We start from the raw sequence: 18070 nt of genomic DNA, 5'->3' as shown, positions 1-18070 counted from the left end.
TATTTCCTATATTTCTATATAATTCTATTCTATTACTGGTACCGTATCATTCCTTTCAATAGGACTCGTTTAGCGTTAATCACTATTCATATAATATCCGTGTAATTATAAAATTCCCACCGCGTTATTAACAATCGTTGTATACAGTGACATTACATTAAAGTTTTGTTAGAAAAATCGTTAATAATTAAACGTTATACCTGCCTACTCGTTAAAATCCCTAATAGCATATCGATAACCCGCCTTATGGATTTTTCGAGTAAAGAGAATTAATGTTTCCCCTGATGCTTTGCCTCCGTAAATAATTAATGAATTATAACGCGTATAAACGATATATACACGTATACAAATAAATAAACATATATAGAAATTGCATACACACACCGCGATCGTCCCGTGGACGGGTATCTACAGAAAAATCACATTATTATTATAGAACATGTGACAAATTGTAAAATACCAAGTTTCTACTCTGACTATCGTGGAAACTTTTTATTAAGAAATAAGTAATGCAGAATTTTACAATTGATTTTCCAATAACATCGTATCAAACAGTCCGGGAACAAGAAGCAGTTCACGAGAATCATCATCGGACGAATTTGTCAGAAAATATTTTTATACAAATTCATAAAGGTCAATAAAAAACAATCGGTTGCTAAAAAATCACTCATACGAGTTTATATTTTTAGAGACAATCTCGCTCTACTTGTACAAATCTGTAAAGTATGTAAATACGATGCACGATGAGAAGTATACTGTTATCGAGGCATTTGAATGCGTACGGCTAGGCTTGGACTATTTTTTAAAGAAAATTGCGATATATCTCCAACTTTTCTCTCTTTCAATTATTATTATTATTATTTTTGTAAACTGACATCAGTTTCATATTATATCGTTCCTTCCTCGTGTTATCGCGCGTTAAATCAGTTCAGAATGAAATCGCGATTTGCCCATGGCCCTGTGACATCGGTTCCTCATTCCTGTAATGTACGTTTGGTCATTCTTCAGGTGAATCCGTTCTCCCGTACATTTCCCACGAACATGTTCCACTCGCCGCCAGATCAGAGAACTTTGTTTCTCAGACGACCTAGGCCCTCTATTTCTGTTTCTAGGACGTCCCCGCGCTAAAAGCAAATTCAATAAAAAGTATATAAATATCGTACAAACGTAAAGTTAATCGTTTCAGTATGGCTGTCGTCGACGAGCGATATTAAGATCCTAGTTAAGAATTTGAGATGCGGAAATTGGTTATTTACGACTCGATTTCATATTACGGGTATATTTTCGCTTTCTTACTTTTACTACGTTCGAGGGGAAAGATTTATTCAAATATATCCATACTTGAATGCTTGATATCGTAAAAAGGATCATCGACTGATTAGCCAGGTACCTGTAAATATTCAGGTGGTTTGCGGGCAAATCCCACGCCAGCTGGCGTGCCTGTTAGAATCACGTCTCCTGGTAATAACGTCATAAATCTGAAACACACGATTACATAGTAAGATCCTTGAAAGAAACACAAAGCATTCGATGGAACAATCAAGTTAACAAATTTTGAATGGTAAAATTAGCGTATTACACAAAATAATACAGATATATTAGATGTTCTTGACTAGTACATACTGTGAAATATATGCGACGATTTCGTGAGGTTTAAAGATCAATTCGCTTGTGTTTCCATCTTGTTTAATATCACCGTTCACCCACGTCTTGACTGAAAGATTGTTAATGTCACAAATGGCTTCTTTGGTAACAATAGCTGGTCCCATGGGGCAGAATGTGTCCATAGCTTTACCAAGTAGAAACTGACCGCCGTTTCTCTTTGATTTTTGCCAATCTCGCGCTGTGATATCCTGCGCTATCGTATAACCAAAAATACATTCTTCTCCCTCGTCTTTGTTCAATGCCTTGCACTTTTTGCCGATTACTATCACCAGCTCGGCCTCCCAGTCAACTTTCTATCAAAATAATCACCAGTGAAATAAATAAATATGGGACAACATTGTGTTTAATATTTTACATAACACCATCAGATGGTTGTTAGGTAAACCGTCACGATTAGATAAGAATCGGTATCATTTCTGCATGGACTTGATAGTTTTATAATTGTTCGCTCATTATACAATCACCAATGGTGCTCCTATCGATCATTTCGTCGTTTTTCATTCGAAACATTCAAAAATCAATTTTATCCATTGCTATCTCATACATATATTGTAATGCAGACCAATATTTAAATTATATACTTCCTTATGAATGTAGTAACTATTCTTGTGCATCAAGTAATTCGATTGATAAGGTAGGTGAAATAAAGTAAGTAAAAATCTTTTATGATTGATCGATAAACCGATACTTTGTTTTTTCACGCGAATTGTTCTATAATTAGTTCGAAAGTTTAATTTTATTACCTGATCATCTCTACTATTATAAATATAGAAACGATCACGGCTACGCAAGAATAATGTAAATTCGGTAATGCGTTTTCTTCGTCGTTCCTGAACCTACCTCTGAGATCGGCGGAAGCATGATGTTATCGCGCGGTCCAATGATATTGCTAGGGAATTTGCTGAAAATTACTGGGGACTCGGGGGGCGATACTCCCTGTTCTTCGCAATGGCCACTATAATTTAAACCAACGCACGCCAACTTGTCCATCTTTGTAACTGGTGCCAAGAAAGTCACATCCGTTTCTGGTATCACGCTGCGTCCTTCTGCCACTATTCTGCAATAGTTAAACTAATGTTTAGCATGGAGATACGTTTGGGAATCATTTCCTGATGGCAGAATTAGTGGCTATGTTCTAATTAGATTACCTTTCTATCCAATTATGATCAAATTTATTATTTATCTCTAGTTTTTCTCCTTTCCTTTTCTTAAAAAAATTTAAAGAAGAAATGCCCCCGGTTGTTGATATTTATTACTATTTCTAAATGAAATTTCATGTAACTAAACTTACATGTGCTAAAGTAAACGGCATTTACTTTAATTTCGAAATAGATAAACATTTATCATAATTTCTAAAGGCACCAGACCATAAAAATATTAATTGACTGTATACCTCCAGAAATGAAATAAGAGTTCAATGGCATAGATTACAGATCATCGAGTTTCATTAGATATCCGTTACTCGAACGATATTTTTCTCAACTCTACCTGCGTATAACTAACATCAAACGTCACACTGCATTACATACATTATCTTTTTATACCTGCAACCGGTTAAGGAAAAAGATCAAGAATAATTTCTCAGATTAGCTTAAGCAACCTCATCGTCTACCTGCACATCTACGGATATAGAAATTATTTAATTATGTACATAGTTTCGGTTGTAAAGACTGGCTTGTCAATGACTGAATTATATCAATACAGGTACGTAATTAATCATTGTCCAATTACTATTTCGACTATGTATTTTTTGTAACACTAACAAGTTATAAGAATAGAAAAAAAAAGGCGCACAATAAAAAAAGTAAGAAAAGTCAAGACAAGACACGATGTATTTCAATACTTCCTTCGTTTCAATTGATTTTCAAACATGTTGTCAGGAGTATGATTTCTGTCCGTACATTGAATAAAAAAGAAAAGAAAAGAAAAGAAAAGAAAAGAAAAGGAAAGAAAAAGATAAAATAATACAAAACAAAACAAAACAGGCTCAAAATGAAAATAATTTTGGTAATTTTTGCCTGTTTGTTTATTTGTCTGTTGGTATTAGCATCACGCAGTGGCTATTGAATAGAGTACTTTTAATGGAGTTCTTTTTGTTGTACAACTGACATCTTAGTTGCATGCGCTTCTATGTTTGACAGAGATCAAGCAACGATGGTTGTTGTTGATGGTTATTGTGTTTGTTTTACGATCGAATTCTTTTTATACTTTAATATTTTTTACTAAGAAGAATAATAACGAAGAATACCCTGACTGTTAGTATAAAAAATATACAGGCATTGCATTCGTAAAAATTTATCTGCGAAAAGCTGATATTATATGTACAAGTGTTCGTGGCTCTCGGATGGCTAAGCTAGCAAATTGAGTTTCTTTCTTATCCCCCCCCCCCTTGTTTACAAGTTGAAATATAAGACATATGACCATATCGCGGCACAAACACATTTATTATTATAGATATGGTCATATTCAGAAGTAAACATAATCCGAACATAACCCAAACCTAACCCACATTGAGATAAAAATTAGCAAAAGCATTTTTATGAACATCTCGAAAAGTAAAGTCGAAAAATGAATCGAAGAAAGTAAAGTTATATGTTCGTAATATATATAGGAAATAAAATTAAATCTCGCTTTAGGTAGTACAAAATTATGACCTTTTTAGTGTCACTTAATAGTTTTCGACCATGTTCGACATGAGCGGGATCAATTCTTTGCGCTTATCGCGTCGTTTTATAGACGAGCCGCCTCCGCCTCCGCCTCCGCCGGGCTCCCCAACACGCGACCAGCTAATCATATCTCGCGGACATATCTCACCTTTATTAATTTTTGGTTCAATATGATTGAAACGTTTTTTGTTATTCTATTAGTTCAGCTATATTTATGTATACCGTGTATTTTTTTAGTTTTTAATATTGAAAATTAAGATAGAAAAAGGTATGCAAAAAGAAAAAGTATTTCCGATTGGTGTAAAACAAAAATTTAGGAATGCGTTACTAGCACAAGAGGTAAACTGGCTGTAAACACGGGTGGAACTGAGACCCTATTTCTCGCGACAAGTCGAATCCTCAGTTTCTATACGGAATACGGAATACAGATAGATACGCATGCAACGATGGTACGCAACGGTTGTACGCAACCGTTACGCAGCTTTAGCGTAACAACTATCGTCACATGCAAGTTGAATCTCCACATGCTGTTATCTATAATAAGTATCAAGTGTTGCAAGATCAATCAGTGGATAAGATAGCGCTTTCTTGTGTCGTCTGCCTTGTGATAGAAAGGGACAATAGGCAGGCTCAGCAATGAGATAAAACGAATGTGGAATATAAACAAATGAAGATTGATCCTCGCTAATTGTAGGAGAAGATTAGCAGCATTCGCACAATATACTGTTATCGTCCTTAATTATTATACCTTGTTACTTCACAGAGCGCAATGATACGCATAATTATTTTCCAACTATTCCTCGATTGGTGAACATATTAATGTGTTACGTCCTCACTGATTTAAATATATATTTAACTATGTTGTAGAAATCAACGTTTTGAACAACCCTTTTTATGCATATCGCCGGCGATTTCATCTCATATCTCTCGAGATATTCGCAAAAACCTGTCCGTACCATTACAGTGAACTCTGTCCATAGTTTTGTGCCTATGGCAGCGATATGCCGGTATTGATTACCAGCCGCCAGACAAAATAACATGTAACCCGAACGTAATTCTTATCTTTTGTTTATAGTTTATATAGGTTTAGTGTGGATGTCGTTTTATTCGGTCGACAACCAATAGTAACATTGCCACAGACGCACAAAAACTATAATCAGAATTGAATGTGCTAGTACCGGCAGTTTTTTTGCGAATATCTCGGAGATTAAGCGAGACCGCCAGTTATAGGAGAAAATTGAGTTTTACAACATATCCCCAAAAATCATGGACATCGGAGGGTAGTCAGTCTTTCTTTTTCAATGAGTTCCATTTCATTGAATTTCATTGAATTTCACAATTCAAATGCATACAGAATAAACTATACGATAATTTAAGAATAACAAATTTTATGAAAGATTAAGATCCATGAAGATGTCACACATCAACTAGCATTTCTTTGAAAAAACGACCCTAATTTTCAGACTCCGCGACTTCGTGAATATCAATTTTGCTTAATAAAAGAAAAGCTAAAGAGACACAGGCGTAGTATAATCACGTAAGATCACGGATAATCACAGAAGATCACAAACTATTCGAAATTTTATAATTTTTATGGCTATACATGCCTAGCAGCGACTTCATTTATATACAGAATTGACGATAATAACAGAAGTTTAATTATAACGTCGAGAATCCAAATTTCAGTTTATCTAAATTTTGTAGCATTGTTTGAAGTTTATTTATAGATGTTTATGATGATACAGTTTATTGATGAAAATAGAGCAACATTTTACAATAAAAATTAGCGATGTAATTCGGTGAAATTAGATACTTGATAATCAATCATATCTACATACATACGTACATACATGCTGTACGGAATTAAATGGCAATGGAAAAAATTACAAAAAGCTTATTTTAAAAAGTAATAAAAACTAAACAACGGATTACAAAATTATATACTATTCAATACTGCATATTCAGCACAGCAATAAAAATTTCGGGGAACAGATCTTCAACGTTTTTTATATCTTGCCGATAACAGTGGACGAAGAATTTTAATTTAAAATATCTCGCGGATTGTTAATTTTTTTAATATCGTACCTTAACACTTTTCGACTTGGAACGTTCCGAGGAATCCATATATATGTAAAAACAGAGATATATAGTTCAGTTTAAAGAAACAACCTCCGTATGTTCTCTACGCATCCTCCTACAAGAAAACTACGTGAGACTATAGAAACACTGCCTATCGTCCGATTTCAATGATTTTTTGGATACATTGTAGAAATCGATATTTTCAATAACTTTTTCCTATACATATAAAGAGTGAGTAAACTCGCTTATCTTTTAAGATATTCGCTAAAAACTACCAATACCACTACAGTGTATTTCTGTCTATAGATATGCGTCTGTGGTAGCATATGTGTCAGTTTAGTTGCCGACCACTGGCCGTTTATCTTATGTTTATAAACGAGAGTTAGACGAGCTTAAAAGGCACCGTTAAACGTGCATGAGTACATACGCGAAGGCAGCAAAAACTGTCCGTTATAACTCAATTAAAAGCGAATATCATCGATGTATTATTGAATTTGGGTTAGTCTTTTTGTTGTTTATCAAAAATATATCCTCCTTATAGTATGCAATCCACATGTAAAAAATGTTTCATATCTGCAATACATCAGGTGTATAAAAGGCTGTCCCGGGAACATCCGTACGTATTAAAAGAAGTATTCCATGTACATGTTGAAACCATTAAATTTGACATACATAAGTATTTAAAAAAGCATTCTACGTATATATTTAAAAAATAAGGCATTTACTTCTAAAGTAATAAAAATTGATTTCTCTGAAGACAGAATACAGAATGTATTTGAAATTTTCAAACATATTCATCTGTAGAATACAAAATTGTAATCTACGTATAAATATGTTTCTGAAATATCATGTGTAGAATTATAGTTACATTTGTAAAATATAAGTAAAGAATAAATAAGTATGATATGTGAATTATATACAAGTACGAACAATGGGGAATTGTTTACATAAACGCAGAGAAAAAGACAGACACTATGGATTAATGGTATCTTACAGAAGCTTAATTTAGAGGGGCTTAAATGATGCGCAAAGAATCTTTTTCACACTGAATTCTTTCAATGGCACAAACCTTTCTACCATGGTCAACAGGTTCACTTCGTCTTCCCTGGGAACAAAATGATCAACTATGAAATCGAACGGAATATCGTAATAAGAATCTCATTGTCAAATGTAGTTATTGAAGTACACATTGAAGTATATACGAGTACATATTCTTTTCTTCTTTTCTTTCTTTATACCTCGTAATTTTTCAACAACTTTTAACTTAATTCTGGATATTCTGGAAATTATTTCAGATATTTTTTAACTAATAACCATACGTTCACCCTTTTTTTCTTTTTTTTTTTTTTTACCATGTCTTAGAAACTTTTAATTAATCTTCGTGTAACATACACACAAAAAGTTCAGTTATCCCACCGAAGATCCATCATAATCTCTTCTTCTAAGCCAGCTGCGACTTGTTTATGTGTAAATTATCACGTGTCCCTCAACATGATATCTGTTTTTCTTCCTTTTCGATATACTTACATCATTTGTACAGCGTGATAGTTCGTAAAAACGGCTCAATTTATTATTATGGCCTCTTGATTATTTTGAATCGTTCCACACCTACCTTTTGGCTTTTTTCAACATGTCGTCGCCACCTTCCAAAAACTTTTTCATTGTGTTAGGAATTCGCGAGTCCACAGCGGAAACGGCGATTATGTCACCCCCTTGGACAAGTTGCACCCCCAGATGCTGAGGTCCACCATCTTTGCCGGTGAATTGCACAAACCTATGGAAGATGAAGAATAAATATGTGTATAATAATGGATTTATTTATGATCCAAATAATGTCCACTAAAGAATAATCAAAGAATTTAATCAAAGAATCTAATCAATGAAAATAATAAATCCATTAATTAATAATCAGCCAAAAAGGCAAATATCCAAATAAACTTATCTAAGTAATAAACTTATCTGAACGATTGCACTTAACTTCTAATAAATAGAAGTAATTCATATCCATAAAATTAACTAATTTATCAATTTTCCTAGGACAAATGCCATTACCTTCTCTTTCTTTAGAATCCTTCTAAGTGTGGAAATGTTTTTGTTTGATCTCACAATGAAAAACAATAATATTGAGGTAATATTTTATAACATATAAACAGCACGATTTTTGTGTCGATCTTGGAAAGCTGAGCAACGAAAATCGATTATCGGATTATTTGAAGAGGTTGATTAAATAAGAATATTAACTGAATCCTTCAATGAGGTAAATACAGCTCTCAATCAAACATATTTCTTTTTGAATGCAACTCGACTAAATCTATGCGTAAAAGTTATTGATAAATATTTGTTCAACAAAAATGTTATCAATAAACGACGATAAGACGATAAGACGATAACAAATTAATCAATTTCTGAATGTGAATCTTAAATTCGTTCAACATTAATTAAAAACGAACAACATTTTATTTTATTTTCAGCAGATAGTTAGAAACGAACAATATCTCATTTTATTTCTAGTAAACAATTCCAGAAAATATCGCTCCTGTATTTAAAAAAGATTTTAACATAAAATTTGTAATAAAATATGTATTAATTACGAATGTGTTAACGCTAGAAAACACGATTGGGCGAGAAATAGGTCAAAATCCTAGTAGAATTAATTATTGTATAATTCCATATATTATACGCTCATTTTCAATTGTATTTTAAAACAGAACATGTTTCACTTTCTTTTATTGCAATCGCAATAAGTAACTGCGTACTCTGACATTATTGTTCACGATACAACATAGAGTCGGGCAAATATCAAGAATTTGTGATGTGCATATACCGACGAGGTACAAACAGACGCCACAATTGTGTACCGACAGATGATATCAGTAAGTACTTCACAATCTGGTTTCTTTTTATAACTAAAATATCATACGACTCGTTCAACATTAATTAAAAACGAACAACATCTCATTTTATTTTCAACAGATAGTTAGAAACGAACAGTATCTCATTTTATTTTCAGTAAACAATTCCAGAAAATATCGTTCTTGTATTTAAAAAAGATTTTAACATAAAATTTGTAATAAAATATGTATTAATTACGAATTTGTTAACGCTAGAAAACACGATTGGGCGAGAAATAGCTCAAAATCGTAGTAGAATTAATTATTGTATAATTCCATATATTATACGCTCATTTTCAATTGTATTTTAAAACAGAACATGTTTCACTTTCTTTTATTGCAATCGCAATAAGTAACTGCGTACTCGGACATTATTGTTCATGATACAACGTAGAGTTGGGCAAATATCAAGAATTTGTGATGTGCATATACCGACGAGGTACAAACAGACGCCACAATTGTGTACCGACAGATGATATCAGTAAGTACTTCACAATCTGGTTTCTTTTTATAACTAAAATATCATACGACTCGTTCAACATTGATTAAAAACGAACAACATCTCATTTTATTTTCAACAGATAGTTAGAAACGAACAGTATCTCATTTTATTTCCAGTAAACAATTCCAGCAAATATCGTTCTTGTATTTAAAAAAGATTTTAACATAAAATTGTAATAAAATATGTATTAATTACGAATTTTTTAACGCTAGAAAACACGATTGGACGAGAAATAGCTAAAAGAATGTAGTAGAATTAATTATTGTATAATTCCATATATTATACGCTTATTTTCAACTGTATTTTAAAACAGAACATGTTTCACTTTGTTTTATTGCAATCGCAATAAGTAACTGCGTACTCTGGCATTATTGTTCACGATACAACGTAGAGTCGGGCAAATTTCAAGAATTTGTGATGTGCATATACCGACGAGGTACAAACAGACGCCATAATTGTGTACCGACAGGTGATATCAGTAAGTACTTCACAATCTGGTTTCTTTTTATAACTAAAATATCATACGACTCGAACAAAAGGTTCCGCGTGGATCATTGGTGTTTCATGTACAATACGAAGATGGAAAGAATTCGTCTGGAAGGAATGCGGGCCTGATTGATTGTTTTTCATAAATTCAACAGAATCTTAAAGTTAAGCACGCGTATTGACCAAAAGTGTCATATACAAACAAAATAATAGTATGGCGTGATGGCGAGCGATAGAGAGCAGTATCCTAGCTCCTGTACTATCTCGCGAGATTTCTTTCCGAGATCTCTGCAGTATAAGTAGTTTAACAGCGTGTTAAAATGATGTCGATTTACGCAAACGTATCGAATCCCTCCTTGGCATGTGTATATGTACACGCGACTAAGTTCAGGGTGGAAGGAGCCTTGCGGACGTATAAATTCAGATCTGTCCAGTGCCGATGACATAATTATACATCTAATCGAATGTATTCAGGTGTTTGAATCAAATAAACTATCGTGTTTTTCAATGAATTGACTCTACACGATTAACCGGTAAACGGCCCTATTGATTTAGAAATCGATACTATATATATATATATATATATACATATTTATATATACATATTTATATATTATCTAATACATTATTATCTAAATAGTATCCAAAACACTTAAAACACATCAGTTGTATATACATTCGTGTTTTATATTTTGGCAAGCTTGTCCCTATTGAACAAGTCATCGAATCAAAGTAAACCATATTATCTCGAAGTAAATACGTAACAGTGTCTATTAACACCGCGAGCCATTTTTGAATGGGCGAATCAATTCGCTTAAAACTAGACGCGTCTGAAAGAGTAAACAGAAAACATGTAAAGCATAGGCCGATAAAAAACATTGCGCCAAATTCCATCGCTTCAGAGTATTGCTCCAAATGTAAAACAATTGTAATAAAACAATTGTTTTATACAAAAAAAGAAAAAAGAGAACAAAAGAAGCTATTTTAGATTATTACCAGATTAAAAATTCGATTAAAGTTGTAGTTAGATGTTTCGACTCACCTCATGTTGACCGTGCCACTGATAGAGAAGTTCCTGTTGGTTATGCTAGCAGCGAAATGAGAATTGCTTTTCTCGGTACACGAGTTTTTAAAGGCCAAGCAGAATCTGCTAATCAAACGCAATTTACAACGGAAAGGCATTTTACTTGCCGATAAAAATCCTTATCGGCTCGATAAAAACGCAACGTTGTGAATTGATCCTAGACGTGGAAAGAAAAACGAGGATATCACCAGAGAACAAAAACAAATACAGAGTACTCGCCGCGAAAGACGAACTGCAACTGAACACATTGCGCCACTCTAGCGTTGTCGAGTTATAGCACGGGGAAACCACGTGGTCCCGATAAAATGTGATTCACTTTCAAAATTAACCGAAGATCGATTTGATTCTGATTTTGATTCAATAGGCCACGAATTATTAACGTGTTCACCATACATGAGTTTATGTATATATGCCCTGTCCTAAGAGCTACAATATAATAACATAATACAACTTTTATTTGAGTAACAATGTTACTTAATTATTTACGTTATTAAAAAATTATTTTAGTCAATGATATTCATCCTATTTTAACTACTCTAAAATATTTAACGCTGATCCGCCAGTGATCATCAGGATGTCATGATAAGCGCGGTCACTGGTGACCATTATGATAGTCAACCTGTTAAGATTTTAACCATTATTTACTTAAGTTATGCTTCTTGAAACTTTTATAATCGAGGTTTATTCAGTTTACGTAATATCACTTGAGATTGAATGATTACATAATATAACTGGAATAATTCTTAAATTTCTATTAATTTCTTAAATGATTAAATTTTTCAAGGAAATTACATACACGGAAACAAAATTTTTATTTCCAAATATAGGTCTTTTCAGCAATGTTTATACAAACTGTATTATCTAGAGTGGTCTTGGTTTGGTTCTTGTGAAAGGAAACTCTTCACGTTTGTGATATGGGTTATAAGGATCATCTACATAATAGTGCGGTCTTTTCCAATAGCTTGTTACCATTTTGTCTAACATAGTAGATTGCGTTGCATTACAAAAAACATGCTGTCTCAGTCTATATTTTTTTCTCTCAGACTTTTTCCACAACTTTCTATGACGTCCAGCAAAAGTTCTGATCCATATGCCCCTATAATTAAGTAAACATGTATTGCGTAGTATACTAAAGAGTAAGTATTACAATATTAGATCATATTGAAATTTTACCAATTTAATCTGTAGAATCTATCAAGCACAGCTTTCACAGATTTTCTTTTACCTTTCCTCCTAGAATATTTTGTAAGTGTTCTTGCAGGAGTTGTTGTAGTTACTACCGTTGGAGGTACAACACTGTCAACTTGTATCTTGCTGTTAAGTTTAATTACACGACTGACAATGACTGATATCAGATTAATGTTATGTAACACACACACACACATATATATATATATATATAAGTGTACATACCCAAATATTGGCTTTTGTTTAGTGTTGCCAACATCGTTGCATTTATTTATTGTAGAAGAAAACGCACCAAAGAACCTATGTTGAATACATTGTGTAACAGGGCATTGTTTAGGGATCAAAGAACTTGTCACATTGACAACACTGGCTCGCAAAACAATATCTGAAATATCGATATAAGATAAAGATTAATTACATGAACAATAATCAAGACACAGGATTTCATGATAAAATTAATTTAAATTGTAAAACAAGACATGTTTGGTAGACATATACGTATCAGTTTTATAACCGCGCTCGTTTTCAATTCCACCGTGTTCCGTTTGTCAGAGAATCAAAATGGTTGATTGATCTAATCAAACATAACCTATAATGCATGAGCTTGCAATGATTATCGCACAACGAGCTATCGAATTTCAACGAATAATAGTTTAAAATGAAGCCACCGAATTATCGTTCGATGTAGATGAGGGCAGTATCAGTGAACTCATAAGGAAATACTTATCACGCACCTCGAATAGCGGTACTAAGAATACGCAACATTCTTCTTTTCCTCTAGTTCCGTCGGTAACCAGCTGTTTTGTACCGTCGTTCCCTTTTTCCTTTGGCTGCCTAACCGGCCACCCGAAAGATGTTCCGAATTGCATTAAAATTTCCGTGCAACGGTCTAAATAGGGTACGTAAAGTAAGTAAAAAGTAAGAAATTGTACTTGTGCGAGCCTGGTGATTTTGTATTACACAGATTTAACGAAAAATACGAAAAGATTATAGAAAATTGTCGCTCACATTATGCTATTAGACATTACTGTCGCGATTGTCTCCTGTGATAATATTTTAATAATTCGTTGTTGTTTGCTGCTATTCTGGGAAGATATAACTCGTGATCTGTATGAGAAATCGTGATCGTAACACGATGACGATGTTTTCGCAAGTTGTCAGTGAATATTCCTGCAAAGACCAAGGTTGCCCGCCTCGTGTGACAAGATGGCTTATATTTAGGAGCTTACATAATTCCAGACGATTTCATCGCCACTGTTGGTCTTTTAGGTCAAAAAGCATGGATCTTCTAGGCTGTATTTGACAACTAGATGTTACGAGACACGTGCACGAGTTAAATACGACCCGGAATGTAGGTAAGCGAATTGATTTCTCCGCCTGTTTCCTAAACACATTTCTACAATTGTCAAACTTGTCATCGTTTGAGTTGTTTCTAGAAGAGAAGAATACTTTGTATTATTGTTTCTATTTGAATCCTTACGTGATACATTTTATCAAATGGAATTTTACGTATGCCATCCAATCCACATATGTGTATTTTGAGTTTAACTCTCATTTAGATGCAGGTTAGGTTATATTTGACATGATATTCTATTCAGTAAATTTCTTATTTGGACGCTTTACATTAGCATTTAGAGCAAATTTATTATGTAATTATACATTTTGAACGATCATGTGATATATATTCATACCGATTAGAGGATTGAAAACAAATAAATAAATAAATAAATTTGTATATATTTCAACGTGTCATTTCGTGTGCATCGTATGTTTTAGATTTTCCAAGGATGTGGAGCTTGTATCCAGAATATCTGGACATAGGTATTCCACGGATTCAACAAAGAGGTATTCAAGGTTTATACGAGAGTATTGTTACATTGTATTACATAATAAATTATGATCTCCTTTCATTAAAAAAATGTTGAATATGAAATGTGTCTTTAAAAATTAAAACAAATGTTATAGAATGTAGCGTAAATATGTAAATGATTATAAGCTTTCTATCCGCAAATTAATAAACTTTCCTGTTTGTTAAATAAGTATAATCTGATTTGCAATGTTTATTATTAAAGCGAGAAGACTAGAGGCTCTAGAACACTGTTAACTCTAACTGCCGTGGCAATAGGAGCATCGGGTGTGTTGTTTTACGCAAAGCATAACCCGGAATTCCGTGCAAATCTTGAAAGTTGGGCACCTGGTACGGACAAAACAATTCAGATCATCTTTCAGGAGGAATCATCCTATTTTGAATTCATACGTACATTCTTTGAATCGTTAAAGGAAACGTAAGTTGGACTTTATTAGTATTTGAATTTGTGGTATAAATTATAACGTAAATTATATCGTAATAATCGGGAATAATCTAAGTATTGTTTTTATTTTAGATTATTAAGTGCCATTTTTGGAGGAGAATCACAAAAAGAATCAGGTCAGAAAAGATTAGATTGCGCGAACCTTGAAGATTATATACGTGAGCCCCATTAATAATTCCTAACCCGATTCCCTCCTTTCCTTCGTTTTTTTAATCGCCTTAGATATAGAATTATGCTACATAAAGAGAACTGTTTTATTTAGAACAGGAACTAGGTAATTACTATTTTGCTTACTAACATTTAATAATAACATGTGTACTATAGCACCAAAGCCAGTTTTTGTACCGCTCATTGATAAGAAGGAACCACCTAATAACGAACCTTATACCGAAATAAGATTAAGTAAAGAAAAAGGAGAAGAAATCGAAATCGGTAGGTCTTTAAACGTGTAATTCTATGTGACCAAATTTTATCTTTCTATATAACAGGAGATGAACGTACATGCTATGTTCTCAGTGGCCGAAAAACCTCAGCCACCTGCCAAGGATGTATCGGAGGAATTGATGCCAGTAAATCTGGTCGAACTGGAAACTTCCGCTGGCGAAACTGCGTCCAAAGCTATCGCAGCTTATCAAACAGCAGCGTGTGCTATTCAAGATTACAATCAAGATGTGATAAAAGTCGTAGAAAGTGTTAACGCCACCGTTGGTAGCTCTGTATGGAACAGGTATTTTTTTCTCATACATACTACTTTATAATAACAAAGTAATTGTATATTCTGTTAAATGAGAAACGTTTATTTATTAATTCTAGACTAAAGGATGCAACGGAGAAGAGGAGGGAGGCCATTAAAGAGGCGGAAGACCACGCCAATCAAGCACTCGATTCGTTGAAAAAGATGTATAATTTAATCGACGACCCTAAATTCGAGGCGCCGTCACACATGAAAACTGCCGCTCGAAGAAATATCAAGAAAATCTTAGATGATGTGGACGAAGCGAAGCGAAAGTACGAAATGGAAATACAAAGTGGCAATATGGCCGAGCGTTACTGGAAGCAAGTCAGAACTGCCCGTGAAAATCTCAACGAAGAACTCCAGATACTATTCCCCGATATCAACATTCACGAGAAAAAATTGGCCATCGACGAAGACGCTTTTGACTTATTTGTTCTACACATGTATAACAAAGTGAATGGTCTGCAAAAGGAATTGGAAAAAATGAGGGTAAATATTAGTGTAAGGTATTATATAAGTCACTCAAATACTCGAGTGTAAAAATCGGTAAGTGTTTTATATTTTGTCGGGTTATAGACGGTCAACGAGAGCAAACTCAAGGCAGCATTAAGATCATCGGGCGACGTAGCGACTCAGGAAAGACTCGACGCCTTGGTATGCCTCGAGCTGGACAAGGAGAAGCAAATTCTTCAGGACGAGTTTAACAAAAAGGTAAGAGAGTTACTTCCGTAATCTCCGTATATATACATAGTTGAGTCTTATGTCGAAATGAAACGCACGAGTGTATGCGTTTGTGGTATGGTATCACGGTCGCGTTAATTCGTTCATCGCATATCTGGAAGAAATAACGCAAAACTTTCCAACGAGACTGAAGAAAATATTAAATCATAGTATTATCGCGCGTAATATCGTGCAGTTCAAGTTTATATTCTCAGGCGTAGTCCGTTTGAAAATTATGTGGTCAACCTCTCGTGGGAAATTAACGAAATACGCGTGAAGGTAATGACACGGTCGGCAACAATCCCCGCAAGGTAACAATAAATTAGTACGAAGAGAGTTTGAATCGGCAGCTGCTACGTGAAAGTAAACGGTGGGTATACACGGTTTCGTGATTATAAGCGGATAGAACGTGATATTAGAAAAAGCACATTCCGATGGCACATTCCGTCGCACACTTTGGTCGTTATGTGCGACTGCATATGGAAAATGTTACGTATCTCGTATCTCTGTATACGTATACGGGCGTATATCTGTCTATTTGGTAAAGGATGATGAGTGGAAAGAGAGTTGGAGGGTTGATTTCGCCATCCTTCGGGCCTTTTATCTATTTCCATTTGGCATGCCGCCAATATTTTGCTAGCGGCAGGCAATATTATCTCTTTAGACTAACCTTGCAGTATATCCGGTATACACGCGCCTAGTCACACCGAGATATTCTCGCTCAGAGGAATCACTATGACTTGCTATCATCATAGTTGTCTTCGGAGTTCTCTTCGGAGTTCGCTTCGGAGTTTGCCCTCGATTCCATTCGGGATACGAGTTAACGGATCTGACTGGGTCATAGAGAAAATTTAGGACGATAGTGCATCGATTGGACGTACGCTGACTACACGCTGACGTATACTGGTTTATTTAATTATTTTCGTTGTACATATTTTACTCTCAATTGAAACATTTGTTGTTGAGGGTCTTGAAAATTCGTTTTTTTTTCTTTTTTTTAATTTGTCTAATTAAGTTTTTGGTATCGTATTTTAAGGAGGAAATAAATTCTAATGCCATGTACCCGAATCCTGTAATTCTAAAAATATTAGAATTGTTTCAAAAGACATTATTATTTAATGAATCGTACATTTCTATGAATATAATGCGAATGTTTGCAAAAAAAAAGAAAAAAAAATTTGCAATATATTAAAAATCTCATTTCATTTGATCGCATGTTTAATCTAAAAAGTAATCTAGCCACGCGAAACAGTTTAGTTGCGAATGAAGTGTCCCTGGTCAGGATTTCTTTTATTGTAACGACGACTTCTGTTGCGACTCGTAAAATCGAAAATATAAACCTTCCGAGAACTGAGAGACTCAAGTCGATTTGGGAGCTTTGAAAGCTGCTCGATCGATCGGGACACGATTTGTAATATCGACGAGATCATTTCTTCCTCGAACGACTTCGAAATTCCGCCGAGGACTTAACACACAGCCGAGAATCCGCTGTTTTCGGTCTTATTCGAAGATTTGGGAGATCGCAGAAAGAATATGTAAGTTGTGAAACTGGCAATGTAGGTAGTCGTGAATAATTGTCAACGTGACCTCACAGATGGATGATAGGGTAGACTGGACGACAGGAAGAGAGAATTTTTGACAGAAATTGCTATAGAGTGGTGTGGACGAGTTGATCGCGATGAAAGAGTGGACCTACTAAATTGTTACTTGACATTTGCGCATAAAGTATTCCCTCTGTCCG

The 18070-nt window shown here is 34.2% G+C and overlaps 3 protein-coding genes and 2 long non-coding RNA genes across 15 annotated transcripts in view; 2 read left to right on the top strand and 3 right to left on the bottom strand.

Annotated features, from left to right (window-relative positions):
• Positions 1 to 656: 656 nt before the first annotated feature.
• On the bottom strand, positions 657 to 11600 carry LOC139991181 (oxaloacetate tautomerase Fahd2a, mitochondrial). Of its 3 annotated transcripts, XM_072011100.1 has the most exons (8): positions 11332 to 11600; positions 8023 to 8184; positions 7480 to 7515; positions 2506 to 2722; positions 1624 to 1958; positions 1391 to 1478; positions 1055 to 1124; positions 657 to 980 (listed from the first exon to the last, which is right to left on the bottom strand). In XM_072011100.1, the coding sequence occupies exons 1-7, from the start codon at positions 11469 to 11471 to the stop codon at positions 1062 to 1064; spliced, it is 1041 nt and encodes a 346-aa protein (XP_071867201.1). In that variant the 5' UTR covers positions 11472 to 11600; the 3' UTR covers positions 657 to 980; positions 1055 to 1061. The 3 variants fall into 3 exon arrangements, with proteins under 3 accessions (XP_071867201.1, XP_071867200.1, XP_071867203.1); XM_072011099.1 differs by having other exon boundaries at positions 657 to 1124; XM_072011102.1 differs by lacking the exon at positions 7480 to 7515 and having other exon boundaries at positions 657 to 1124; positions 11332 to 11599.
• On the bottom strand, positions 9847 to 10868 carry LOC139991184 (uncharacterized). The gene is made up of 2 exons (XR_011800752.1): positions 10473 to 10868; positions 9847 to 10397 (listed from the first exon to the last, which is right to left on the bottom strand). It is a non-coding gene; the product is annotated as an uncharacterized lncRNA (long non-coding RNA).
• On the top strand, positions 11080 to 11510 carry LOC139991185 (uncharacterized). The gene is made up of 2 exons (XR_011800753.1): positions 11080 to 11206; positions 11308 to 11510. It is a non-coding gene; the product is annotated as an uncharacterized lncRNA (long non-coding RNA).
• A 566-nt stretch (positions 11601 to 12166) lies between the features above and the next one.
• On the bottom strand, positions 12167 to 13391 carry Mrpl35 (mitochondrial ribosomal protein L35). The gene is made up of 4 exons (XM_072011103.1): positions 13296 to 13391; positions 12787 to 12946; positions 12547 to 12687; positions 12167 to 12469 (listed from the first exon to the last, which is right to left on the bottom strand). The coding sequence occupies exons 1-4, from the start codon at positions 13324 to 13326 to the stop codon at positions 12235 to 12237; spliced, it is 567 nt and encodes a 188-aa protein (XP_071867204.1). The 5' UTR covers positions 13327 to 13391; the 3' UTR covers positions 12167 to 12234.
• The window catches only part of Mitofilin (inner membrane mitochondrial protein mitofilin), a 53373-nt gene continuing 48645 nt past the window's right edge, over positions 13343 to 18070 (top strand). For 4 of the 9 annotated variants that reach the window (XM_072011096.1, XM_072011090.1, XM_072011097.1 and 1 more), the window contains exons 1-9: positions 13344 to 13468; positions 13831 to 13916; positions 14338 to 14415; positions 14634 to 14846; positions 14946 to 15031; positions 15198 to 15305; positions 15390 to 15600; positions 15687 to 16098; positions 16186 to 16320. In XM_072011096.1, the coding sequence (XP_071867197.1) occupies positions 13415 to 13468; positions 13831 to 13916; positions 14338 to 14415; positions 14634 to 14846; positions 14946 to 15031; positions 15198 to 15305; positions 15390 to 15600; positions 15687 to 16098; positions 16186 to 16320 (1383 nt within the window). In that variant the 5' untranslated portion in view covers positions 13344 to 13414. Of the gene's footprint in view, positions 13469 to 13830; positions 13917 to 14337; positions 14416 to 14633; positions 14847 to 14945; positions 15032 to 15197; positions 15306 to 15389; positions 15601 to 15686; positions 16099 to 16185; positions 16321 to 18070 lie in introns of all 9 variants that reach the window. The other 5 variants (XM_072011093.1, XM_072011092.1, XM_072011091.1 and 2 more) reach the window with 5 other exon arrangements.

The sequence above is a fragment of the Bombus fervidus genome, chromosome 9 (assembly GCF_041682495.2).
Source record: "Bombus fervidus isolate BK054 chromosome 9, iyBomFerv1, whole genome shotgun sequence".
NCBI lineage: Eukaryota > Metazoa > Arthropoda > Insecta > Hymenoptera > Apidae > Bombus > Bombus fervidus.
The sequence above is the reverse complement of the archived record's forward strand: the minus strand, read 5'-3'. Positions and strand labels throughout refer to the sequence as shown.

Coding starts and splice junctions, on each gene's coding strand:
- LOC139991181 (XM_072011099.1), bottom strand. CDS start 11,471: ATGCCTTTCCGTTGTAAATTGCGTTTGATTAGCAGATTCTGCTTGGCC. Junction 1,959..2,505: donor TGCTTCCGCCGATCTCAGAG/GTAGGTTCAGGA, acceptor TTATTTTGATAG/AAAGTTGACTGGGAGGCCGA. Junction 1,125..1,390: donor AACCACCTGAATATTTACAG/GTACCTGGCTAA, acceptor ATTTGCTTTTAG/CGCGGGGACGTCCTAGAAAC.
- Mrpl35 (XM_072011103.1), bottom strand. CDS start 13,326: ATGTTGCGTATTCTTAGTACCGCTATTCGAG. Junction 12,947..13,295: donor TCTTAGTACCGCTATTCGAG/GTGCGTGATAAG, acceptor TCGATATTTCAG/ATATTGTTTTGCGAGCCAGT. Junction 12,688..12,786: donor AAACAAAAGCCAATATTTGG/GTATGTACACTT, acceptor TAAACTTAACAG/CAAGATACAAGTTGACAGTG.